Here is a 12,048-nt window from a genome sequence, read left to right as displayed (position 1 = left end):
AAACTCTTAACTGAACATCTAGCAGCTTTGTTTTAATGTTAAACTTCTTACTTGCATGCTGTGTGCTGGTTTAAACTGCTCACGTGGACGAGTCCCAGCACAATTTGCATAACAGAGCACGCTGTTGTTACAGTCGTGCTACAGGCTGGGATCATAGCTTGAGCCAGAGATTCATGGATCATCACACACACATATACATTACAGGATCCTGTTTGACACACTGCTTTAAAAACTAAGACCTGGATTTTACACAGTGTCTGTCAACTGAATAGAAGAGGTATGGTTAAATGACAGAGAAATTGGTGCATTTATACACAGTAGATTGCTATTTTGGGAGATGAAACCATGTTGTTATTTCTCACAGATTTGTGTCATAAAACTGAGCGGAGAAATTCCTCTGCTGTTGTGTGGAGGATTTTCCTCAACAGCTGCAATAAAAGCTGCTTCACCCTGCCATAAGGAGCTGCTAACTCACCAAAAATAATGTCATTAGTGGCTTTCAGTGGAGCGCTGTAGTGTCCCTTAAAGAACAGTCTTTTAAAGAAGAGTAAAATATTTAAACACTGAATCAAGCTTTTTGTTTATGTTGGATGAATATCAGAACAAAATATCGGCTGTTTTCAGCTTCAGTCTGAAAGTCACATCTGCTCCAAGTCATTCGCAGCCAGCTCCTCTCACTCAACCCTGTCACACACACACTGAGTCACACACACACACACACACACACACACATATTCTCTCCACGCCGAGCCCCGTCACCGTGATGTCACCATGTCCTCTGCCTTTCCATTCCGCAAAAAATATAAGAATAGCGTTGCTACGGAGACAGAGCCGGGACGTTGTTCCACCGTGGTGACGTCTGCCGGGCCGGCCGAAGGATCGGCCAATTGCGAGTGGACAAGCAGGCGTTATTAAAAGCAAAGCTGCTATTTTTGGGAGCAGCTGTGGCATTACTCAGCAGAGTGCAGCAAAGTCACACATATACATTCCAGCAGTTGGGGAACAGACTGTGTGTGTGTGTGTGTGTGTGTTTGTGTGTTTGTGTGTTATGAAAGAAAATTCGAGGTGACCAGAGAGGATTTCTGCTGCATCCTGTCATAACAGAGTCGTCGCTGAGATAGTGAAGCTGTAAAGTGTCTGTGTGTTTATGTAACGTGGCCATGGCTAATAAAGCGTTTCTTTCACTGCAGGGGAATTTACAGAACGGAGGATTTAGATAAGCTATAGATAATTAAACTGTAGATTTTTTTATTTTTTTTTGCTGTACTGACTCTGTCTTTCTGCTGAATTAGAGACAGATGGCAGAGGTTATTTATATAATAGTAAAAAGCCCTTCCTGTATCAGTGCTCATAACTAGATAAGCCGCAGGCTCATGTTACTGATGAACAGACGAACATGCTTCCCATCATGCGAACCTCCAGAAGGCCAGCAGCAGAGCTCGGGACAGGACTGCTCACTTTGAATTGTGCTGTCACGTCCACTGTCCTGTCACCTGCAGTGCAACTGAAGCGTCAGCTAAACGTTTAAAGCTGCACAGTTAAAATACACCTTTTAGAGCCTCGTCAGGTGCTTACTTTGGTTTTCAGGAGGCAAGTTTAGTGTTTTCCTATAAACCAGCACCAAACGAAAGTTAGCAATTAGCTGGTGAACATAGTGAGGCATTTAGCAGGGGAAGAGACTCAGGAGCTGCTAGGGACTAAAACACATCACAAAAGGAACATTAATGCAGCTTTAAGTGAAATAACATGACCATTTATTTGCTGTTTGTAAGTGGCCGAGTGTGAAATGTGGCTGCTCTCTGTTCTATATCACTGTAACTNGTGAAATAACATGACCATTTATTTGCTGTTTGTAAGTGGCTGCTCTCTGCTCTATATCACTGTAATGGGATTACTTTGAGTTTTGGACTGTTTGTCGTTCAGACAAGCAATCTGAAAAAATCTGATTGTGCTCTGGAAAATTGTGACAGCATTTTCCCTTTTTTTGATATGTCATAGCTCTTTAGGTTGATCAGCAAATAACAACTGACACATTAATCAGTAATGAAAAGCTCATTTTTTATCAGTGTAGAACTGTGTTAGTGCAACTCCAGCTTCTTGGAACACATTCTGCTTCGGTTGAACCGATGTGAAGGGTTAGGAGGACACAGAGGACAACTCCCTCGGGCCAGTGAGGTCATCAGATGTACAGACTGTGGTCACTCGTGTATGCAAAAGAATCTACGCTGTGTTTTTGAACTGTGGTGCTTGTCAGGTCACATCCAGGGTGTGGGGATTACAGAGCTCAGTACGTATGAGCTGCCTCTGTAATCATGTACTACAGATGATATTTGTTTTTGATTGAGCTCAGAAAGGCTAGAACTGGAATATGAAGACTTTGGGTCACTGTGCAGTCACATACCTGTGGATTCTCTAAAGGTCTTATTATAAACGGTTTCATGTCCCTTTTCTTTAAAGACTCTTTCTGAAAACCGTCGTCCTCACCATCGAACAGTTAAATGATCGTAGCTTTTGTACGGTCTCACCCTGGAGTCTTTTTCATGGTGGTCCTGATACCTCGTACGCTCTCTGAATGTGCTCTAGCTTCGCCACAGGTGAGGGCAACAGGAAGTACGTGGGTAAGATAGATTTCCTCTGCCAGTGAGATCAGGTGACTGGTGTTAAGCTGCTGGCCCTGCAGAGTTGCTCTCTTCCTAGAAAACACAAGCTTGAGTTACCAGGCTGTTAGTTTCTCTGCCACTAGTTACCACGTTTTCTTTTCTTTTCTTGGTTTCCTCTTTAAAGTAAATGTATTATCTCACAGTTACTGTTCCTCATGTGTTTTACAGAGGATCAGATGGTGAGAATGTTGATTATTATTGCACCATTATCAGAAATATTAAAAAGATGACACTTCCTTTGACAGGGGTTGATTGTGGTTCAGTGGTTCTAGTTGATGGAATGATGTGAAAAGTAAATTTGGCATAGCTTGTGTTTTCTTAAGCGTAATTGTCTCTGCTGCCTCTGCTTCTTATTTGAGGGCACAAGTGCATTCCTTATCCACCCACGTCTCCTTTGTTTCTTCTTCCTGTAGCTACGCAATTATATAACCACTCAACTTATGTAATGGAAGTTAACCGCGGCAAGTGATGACATAAGTTCTGCAAAGCATTTTCTGCCATTTTAAGATTTGGAAAAGCGTGATAATATTCTTTTGCCATCTGTTGTGTTTCGCCGAGCTAAAATGTTGTACGTTTCTCGCACACAGAGAGAATTTGCAACAGTAAGAGCGACAGTGTAGATAATCCTGAAGGTACCGTGATTCCATGTTATCTGCTGTTGTTGATCAGATCTCTGCCATCTGGGAGTGATTACCAAGAGAGGAACTGACTGCGAGATAACAAAAACAAGTTCCTCTCTAAAGATGCTGCTCACCAGGAAAAAACCTCCTGTCTGTCTGTCATTCCTCGACAGACACACAACACACACACATTCAGCGTCCTGGGGTAAAAATCATTAAGGCACACACCCTGAAACACTTAGTAAACAGCTGGTGGCGATGTACAAGACAGTCCTGGGTAATTCAGTGGAAAATGAACACAAGGAAAAACACAGTGATGAGTTAGTCTGTGTTAGCTGACGAGGTGTAACAACTTCCATCCGCTCATGGTGTCACTATGTGAGAGTTTACTGTATCTATATGAAGGAAAACCTGTTTTCTCAAATATTTTAGAGTCTTTTTAATGAATTCTTCCTCCTCTGGTGATCATCAATACATCACGTTACTTATGTGCTTCAAATATTTTGTGTAACAAAACTACAAATACTGTCACAGCTAAATAGAATTAGTTCCCATTAGGGTTGAACAATTAATCGAAATATTAACGAAATCAAAAATCGCAGGAGCTGTAATTTTTTTGATAAAGGTAAAATGTGTCACAACAGACCATAAATGAACCGTTGTGGTGCTACAGAGACGCCCCCAGCCTGCAAATCATATTCTCCAGATGTGAGGGAACATGCTCTTTTGCTTTCAGTCAAGGTGAAATGCAAAAATTACCTGAACTCATATTGCAATCCCAATATCTGTCAAAATAATCACAATATAATATATAATATATATATAATTATATATATTAACTTCAACAGAATAAGCAAAGGGAAAGAGAAAAAGAAAGCTTCAAAATCATCATCATTTTAATTCTATTTGGATACAGTTTGAGTTCAGTTACAATCTACTGTAGTCATCCCTTACTGATGAACTCAAGCAAACATTCAAGTTTTAATAACATTCATACACATTAACACAGCGATGAGAGAACAGGAGATAAAAGTCACAACATCACAATGCAACAGTCCTTTAAAACAGATAGTGTATATATAGAATGTGAAATGATCATTGAATTTATATTTATCTTTCACGTCTTATGGGTCAGAGAATAAAAACCAAGCTCTGAATATTTAAACATTTTCACTGTAAATGATGGTTGGGAGACTGTGGTACAACAAGATCTCTTTATTCCAGGGTGAATTTAAATAAATGAATGTAGGTGTCATGTGAGAAAATCATAAGTTGGATTAGTTTCATCTAAATGTTGTGTTCTTTGTCTTTCAGAATTCAAAGAGTGCCCAAGGCCTGGTGGGACTAAAGAACCTAGGAAACACTGTAAGTAACAGCAGCAACACATTACACAGAATCACAAGTGTGTTAGAGCGACAGCAGTTTGTTGGTACCTGGCGGAGTCTCTGCCAGGCTCCAGGCTGTCAGTGTGTGTGTAGTGTAATCTAATCAGAGAGCTCTGAACTGTGGACTGGCGAGGACTCGTTCTCTCTCTCTGACTGGTTTGATCTTACCAAACTGCACGTGTCTCGTGAGGACACGTGATGGGAGCAGTGTATACACAGACACTGCAGTGTCTTTGACAACACATCTGTATGTGTGCAATATTTCTTCAAACCCAGTTAGTATGAGGTCTGAGCCAGAAGCCAATTAGCTTAGCTTAGCATAAAGACTGGAATAAGAGGAAACATCTCGTTTGTTTAGAACATACAAAAACCAAAGTGTCAAAATTAAAATATTGTGGGTTTATGTGCAGGAGCTTATGTGCAAGACTATTTCTTAGACTGTCACACTGGTTTCCCAGGAGACTTGTCATCACTGTGAGGTTGCCAGGCAACCAGCTGAGTCACCCTCCCTCCATAAACTTCCTTAACTTGTCATTTTTAGTCTTCCATTTTTGCCCAGAGTAAAGAAACAACATCAAAGTGTTCATTAGTGAGCCAGGCTAGCTGTTTCCCCCTGCTTCCACTCGTTATGCTAAGCTAAGCTAACCTGCTCCATGTACTGTAGCTACATATTTAGTGTACAGACATGAATGTGGTGTCAATCTCCTCTAACTCTTGGCAAGAAAGCAAATAAAAGTGTGTCCTTTGATGTTGAACTATTCCTTTAATTTGCTAGATTCAGCTGCAGTGAGTCTGTGCTAATCATTGTATATTTTCAAGTAGATTGTAAGAATATAACAATGTAAATAATGCACAGAAACAGACAGATATTTCACTATGTATGTTACAAACACATATGAAGGACAGATAAAATATAACCCTACAAAAACAGCAGTTATTCTGAGTGTAAATGAGAGTCATTGATGAATGAGGAAGGATTGAACTGAATGTTATTTCATCTGTACGGGAGTTAAAGTGTTTGTGATGTTGTTGTTTTTTCCTTGCAGTGTTTCATGAACAGTATCCTGCAGTGTCTCAGCAACACACACAGCCTGCGAGACTACTGTCTGCACAACTCGCACCGCAGAGACCTTAACAACAACAGCCGCACCAACACAGCCCTCATGGAAGGTGAGAGACGTGTCACTCAGGCCCCCTAGAGTCCAGACTAAAAACTCCTCACAGCTGCTCACGACCAACACGCTCATTCCCTCTCCATCTCCCGATTCAACTTACATCTCTCATAACACGTGTCAGCAAAATAGACAAACTAGTTCTTATTATGTAGTTCTGAAAGTGACTATGTTTGTTTTCAAGGTCTTTTAAGTGTTTGGTTCTGTATGAGAATCTGACATGAGATAAGAAAGTGAGGATGCACCTTCAGTTCACCGACAAACCTGAACGCTGAGTTACAGTTGGAGAATTAGCCAAGTGCGTTTTATATCTCAGCGTGTGAGTAACCTGAGTGTTTGTGTTGATAGAATTTGCCAAGCTGATACAGACCATGTGGACGTCGTCCAGCAGTGAGGCAGTCAGCCCGTCTGAATTCAAAACTCAGATCCAGAGATATGCTCCCAGATTTGTGGGATACAAGTAAGTTTTATCACTTTCTTCACTACGTTTTGCTGCCAGACCTTTTTCTGAATTTAGTTTTTGCCTGAGAAGTGACTGCAAGATCACAATAACTCAGAATACAGTTGTAGTGGCTGATATTTTCAGTTCTGACTGGCTGTGTGTGTGTGTGTGTGTGTGTGTGTGTGTGTGTGTGTGTGTGTGTGTGTGTGTGTGTGTGTGTGTGTGTGTGTGTGTGTGTGTGTGTGTGTGTCCTGTAGCCAACAGGACGCTCAGGAGTTCCTGCGTTTCCTCCTGGACGGGCTGCACAATGAGGTCAACAGGGTCACCGTCAGGCCGAGAGGCACTGTGGAGGACTTTGACCACTTGCCGTAAGTAATCTCCCTCACAAACTGTGTGTGTGTGTGTGTGTGTGTGTGTGTGCGCGCACCTGCACTGACAGTCTGCTGAACAGCAGCCAGGATGAGGAGACCTAAACAGGGAAATCTGTTTGTGCCACACCAGGAATATTGTTGTTTTAATTATGAAATATGCTGCAATGTTATAGAGAATGTAAACAGAGCCACATCGTTAGGCTTCTTCATCAATAAGCTTTAATTTAAGTCTGTGTGCGACAGTTTCACCTCCTTTGTTGAGCTGTTGTGTCGCTGGGCCCGGATCAGCTTGATGCTCCAATTCTTCTTGGACATAATTGACAGTTATCTAACAGCAGCTTGTTTAAGGGTCAGAGTTAATCTCTGCACATTTCAGCATTGGCCTCAAAACAGGTTCATTCTGCCTGAATATCCAAAACAATGGAGAAAAAAATGTTTTTCCAGGTTGAAAATGTGTTTCAGGTTTGACACTGTTTTTGGAAAGTGTCTTTATAAGCCACTAGTCTCACAGTCTGTCTCCTACATGTTTAGAATAAAGTAGGTCAGGTCCGTAATCCATCACACTGTCAGTCCATTCACTGTGTCAGGACAACTGAGTGTTTTCATCAGTGTGTATTCCTCCGTCTTCCTCTCAGTCACTCTGTATTTAATAATTAAAAATAAACAGTTTCATCTCTGCTCCATGTTCAGGGATGAAGAGAAAGGGAAGAAGATGTGGAGTAAATACCTGGAGAGAGAAGACAGTAAGGTCGTGGGTGAGTAGGACGCAGGACACCCAGACCAGACTCTTGTAAAAAACATTTCTAATGCATTTAAAGATCATTTTGTTTTAAAACATTTAAAAACATTATTTATAATTTTGTATATAATTAAATTTTTTTAACAAAAAGCTCCACTGATCTAGAAAATATATAACATTCAAATAAAAAAACACAAGAAAAACAGAGCTCCATCCAACAGATAGATTTTCTTGATATATTTCTCAGCCTGTGAGTCGATGCAGAGATCTGTGGTTTTTATCTGACCTCATGTCTCCTCCTCCTGCAGACCTGTTTGTGGGACAGCTGAAGAGTTCTCTGACCTGCAGCCACTGTGGCTTCTGCTCCACTGTCTTCGACCCCTTCTGGGATCTCTCCCTACCTATCGCCAAGGTTAGGAAACACACACACACACACACACACACACACACACACACACACACACACACACACACACACACACACAGATGACAGAGACATAACATGTTTGAGAAGGCTAACAGACACAAATATCAACACAGTCAGTGGTACAGATGTGACTTTCTGTTTGTTTCTCAGGATGATCTGAACTTTTTCTGTGTTAGTTCACATCACAGCTCATAACACGAGCTTCTCGGTTTCCTCCTTGTCTCTGTTTGTGCTTTGCTTTGTGTGTGTGTGTGTGTGTGTGTGTGTTGTGTGGTTGCCTTGTGTGCGTGCTAATGTCATTGCATCTATGTTTGTGTCCAGAAGGGCCACGGTGAGGTGAGCTTGATGGACTGCGTGCGACTCTTCACCAAAGAGGACGTCCTGGATGGGGACGAGAAGCCGGTAGGTATCAGTGCGAGATCCAGCTGGAGGGGATTGCTGGATTGGTGTTGCTGGATTGAAACCAGCTCCTTGTAAACACTGACTGAACCGTCTCCCATGTTTCCTCTCCACAGACCTGCTACAGGTGTAAAGCCCGGAGGAGATGCACAAAGAAGTTCACAATACAGAAGTTCCCCAAGATCTTAGTGCTGCGTATCCTTTCCTCTGGACGTCGGTGTCTGATACTGACATGTTCATTCATGTATCTGCAGTGAGCCTGAAGCAGCGAGAGCATGTTAGTGTCTGGTGTGTGGATTTTGGATTATGGATTATTATACAGATACTGTAGTTTAAGAATTACTATGAGACTTGCCAGAACATTAATAGTGTGTATTATTTCCTATTGGTATAAATGAACAGTGAGAGGGAAAACTATTTTTGTGTGGTTTACAAACAGTTTGTAGAAACATCAGCTCATTAACGTCCATGCAGAATAAAAATGACTGTATGTTGGCGTCTTGGACCTGCTGCTTTCACAATGTTAAAACAATTATTAAAAGAGAAACGCTCAGTCCATTATAATCAGCTGTAATGAGCACTGACATCCATGAAATGACCAAAAGTTTATCTGAGCTTCCAATTGGCTCTAATTTCTTTGTCAAATCAGCTGTTGACTCGTATCTGATTTTGAAGCTTCAGTGACCTGTGACCTGTGGGGACCTCCACCCAGTGAGGAACCTTGTATGTAGCTGTACAAAATGTTGATTTAATGTATTGAAAGCTGCGTGGTGTACAGTGTCGTTGGTCCTTGACTCCGCCTCCTGTCCAGACCTGAAACGCTTCTCTGAGGCACGAAGAACCAGCAAACTGTCCACCTTTGTCAACTTCCCCATGAAGGATCTCGACCTGCGGGAGTTTGCCTCCGAAAACAGCAGTAAGTAGATTGTCATACTTCAGATGTGTCATACTTCAGAGACTCATGTTGGTGTAAAGCACTAGTAACTGTGGGGTGAAATGTTGTTTTTGTTTGTGCTCTGTTGCAGTAAATGCAGTGTACAACCTGTACGCAGTGTCCAACCACTCAGGCACCACGATGGGCGGTCACTACACAGCTTACTGTCGCAACCCCAACTCGGGAGAATGGTACACCTTCAATGACTCCAGGTGCGTTTGAACAGTCCAATCAAGACATCAGAGTTTGTTAATGTCCATCATGATGAGAAGATACACGACTATTGCCTTCAGCACATTCATAAACACAAGCAGAGTTTTTCATAGGAATTGTGTTAACAAAAAAAAAGCACTTGTTTTCATGTTACATATATTATATACAGCACTGTTCTCCCACAATGCATATAGAAAATATAGATATAGAAAAAACAAACAAAAAATGAATATATTTCAAGTGTGATTGGCAGTGACTCTCTGAAGTCACAGTTTCTGTATGTTCAGTTTTTGTTTGCTACTTGCTAAAACAGTGATGATTAGTATATAGCACATATACAGAATGAATATGTCTGGATTTCAGAATACACTCATGTTGTACCAGTGTCATCCAAACTGATTTTATTGTGAAAATAACAACTATACATCACGCAGTGACTCCCGTTAGGGGAAGAAGTAGTCCATGGTTTTTATATGCAGTTTGGATTTTCCCTCTATAGACGTCTAAAGACCTGTCTCAGGGTTAAATTATGACCTGACTCTGTCTTCACTGTAACTCTCTGACCCTCTCTTCCTCTCTCCAGAGTAACGCCAATGTCCTCCAGCCAAGTGCGCAGCAGTGACGCCTACGTCTTGTTCTACGAGCTGGCTTCCTCCTCGCGGATGTGAAGCCTCCTGGAGGACGACGGGCCGCAGCACCACTCTGACTGATGGACGGACGGATGGATGGAAAATGAGAGTGATGGTGGAGCCAGGCCTGTTGTGGACTTGTATTTGGACATATATCACACACACACACACATATACACACACACACACACACACACACTCACATATGAAGGTACACACCTCTTCCAGCCTGGAGGCTGCGTCTCTCCGCAGAGAGAGCTAGAGAGGGGAACACTCTGGAAACCACAGGAACCTGATCAACCAGCCCTGCTTTCTTTCTCTCTCTGTCTTTACTCTCGTGTCTTGCTCATTCTGGGTGGAGGTGTGTGTTTACTGTGTGTGTGTGTGAGTGTGTGTGTAAGTGTGTAAGTGTGCGAGGCTGACACAGGGCAATAATCCCGTCTGACCGACCAGCCGGTGAATCGGTCTCCATCTCAGAAGTCCCTCTCTATGCACTGCAAACCGAACTCTCCTGACTGCGCCTTCGCTTCTTTCTCTTCACGTCTTGATCTTCTCGTTTGCCTCAAACCATTAAAACTGACTTGTTGCATTTTTTTTGACTTTTTTTCTGCTTTGAATTTATGTTGTTTTTATGTTTTTTTTTTTTGTTTTGTTTTGTTTTTTCGTGGGGGGTGGGTGGGCGGTTATTACCCCAGCACCATGAGAATCATGATCATCACCACCACTTTGGACTATGAATAAACTGAGAGTGTGACTGTAACAGAACTGGTCCCGGTTATGAAGAGCTGACAGCGGCCTGCTTGGTTTTCATGGCTCTCCCTTCCACTGCAACACTCCCATGTCTCTGTTAGCATCCTCTTCACCTCTTCTCTCTTTCTCTTAGTGGCTGGGGAGGCCAGTGGCACTGTGAGCGTTACATGTTTCAGAGGACAAACCCTCTAACTTGTGTTTTATTTAATTTTGTTTCTCCCACGTGTGGCTGCTACTGATGTTTTAAAAGTGCTGTGAATGGATGAATGGACAGTCCAGCGCGGATCTGCTAAGGATTAACTAAATAGACGATAATAACGGTAACAATCCTCATCGTCAGTATGAGGTCTTTTCTTCCTCTCTTGTTTCATGCCATTGAACAACACGGAAAGAATGTTTTAAAGAAGAAAAAAAAACAAACACTATATCTGTATATTTTTATATTCTGATGCAATATAGAGAATGTACTATTCAATGGTGCTGAAAATGACCCATAACTGTTTTCAGTTGGTTTATTTACCAGGTTTCAAGAGAGAAAAAAAAGTTATTATTTATGCTTACAGGTGATAATGTGATGAGTCACACTTTTTAACAGTGGCAGTCAAACACATGAGTATATAAATATATATATATCTATATATATATATATATGAATAAAAGTCAACAAAACAGTGGTTTTACTTTGAGTCTTTGTCTTTTTTGGTTTAACTTTTATCAGCACATGAAGATTTGACTCAGACATGGTCACTTACAGATTGTGGAGCTTCAAGGGGGAAACTACAGTGGCGACTAGTGGACAGGTGAGGAACAGCACATGTGCAATGACAGGAAACTCATCATGATGACAGTTTAACAGTAAAAACTCTAGGAGTGGGTGTGGTGGGAACAGATCCAGATGATTGGTGTAGTATCCAATCACAAAGAGGAATCTTTAATATGAAATAACCAGAGCCTGAAGCTGATTAAGTGCCGTCCGTCTGTAAAAAGTGTCGTTATGGAACTGAAGTAAACTCACACTTGAGTGATATAATTCATCTTAAGTGCTGACAGCTCAAACGACTCTCTTATCAGTTTAACACCGCAGAGACAGGTACCGTGTTGTTTTCATGAATCCCCTCTCAGTAATCACTACGGAAGTGCAGCGGCCTGGCCTACTTCCTGCCGCTCCATTATCCGTACGTGGCCTATTTCTGTGGTCCGAGCTCTGCGGGCCCCAGAGCGCGAGCTGATGCCAGCAGCCAGGAATAGTCCTATAGGCTGAGGCTCTGCACGCGCCCTCATCTCAACGGAGGGATCCATCCATCCTG

At 42.0% G+C, this 12,048-nt stretch overlaps 1 protein-coding gene across 5 annotated transcripts in view; it reads left to right on the top strand.

Moving 5' to 3' along the window:
- LOC111239405 (ubiquitin carboxyl-terminal hydrolase 2-like) overlaps window positions 1-11,195 on the top strand; it is a 41,953-nt gene extending 30,758 nt beyond the window's left edge. For 3 of the 5 annotated variants that reach the window (XM_022769278.1, XM_022769279.1, XM_022769281.1), the window contains 11 exons: window positions 4,595-4,645; window positions 5,712-5,835; window positions 6,186-6,297; window positions 6,537-6,647; window positions 7,341-7,405; window positions 7,698-7,801; window positions 8,138-8,218; window positions 8,332-8,410; window positions 9,027-9,131; window positions 9,241-9,361; window positions 9,946-11,195. In XM_022769278.1, coding sequence (XP_022624999.1) covers window positions 4,595-4,645; window positions 5,712-5,835; window positions 6,186-6,297; window positions 6,537-6,647; window positions 7,341-7,405; window positions 7,698-7,801; window positions 8,138-8,218; window positions 8,332-8,410; window positions 9,027-9,131; window positions 9,241-9,361; window positions 9,946-10,030 — 1,038 coding nt within the window. In that variant the 3' untranslated portion in view covers window positions 10,031-11,195. The remainder of the gene's footprint in view (window positions 1-4,594; window positions 4,646-5,711; window positions 5,836-6,185; window positions 6,298-6,536; window positions 6,648-7,340; window positions 7,406-7,697; window positions 7,802-8,137; window positions 8,219-8,331; window positions 8,411-9,026; window positions 9,132-9,240; window positions 9,362-9,945) is intronic. The other 2 variants (XM_022769280.1, XM_022769282.1) reach the window with 1 other exon arrangement.
- The last annotated feature ends 853 nt before the right edge of the window (window positions 11,196-12,048 follow it).

This window comes from Seriola dumerili, unplaced genomic scaffold (genome assembly GCF_002260705.1).
Source record: "Seriola dumerili isolate Sdu_G_001 unplaced genomic scaffold, Sdu_1.0 BDQW01002628.1, whole genome shotgun sequence".
Classification (NCBI taxonomy): domain Eukaryota; kingdom Metazoa; phylum Chordata; class Actinopteri; order Carangiformes; family Carangidae; genus Seriola; species Seriola dumerili.
This window is presented reverse-complemented; position numbering and strand designations above follow the sequence as displayed.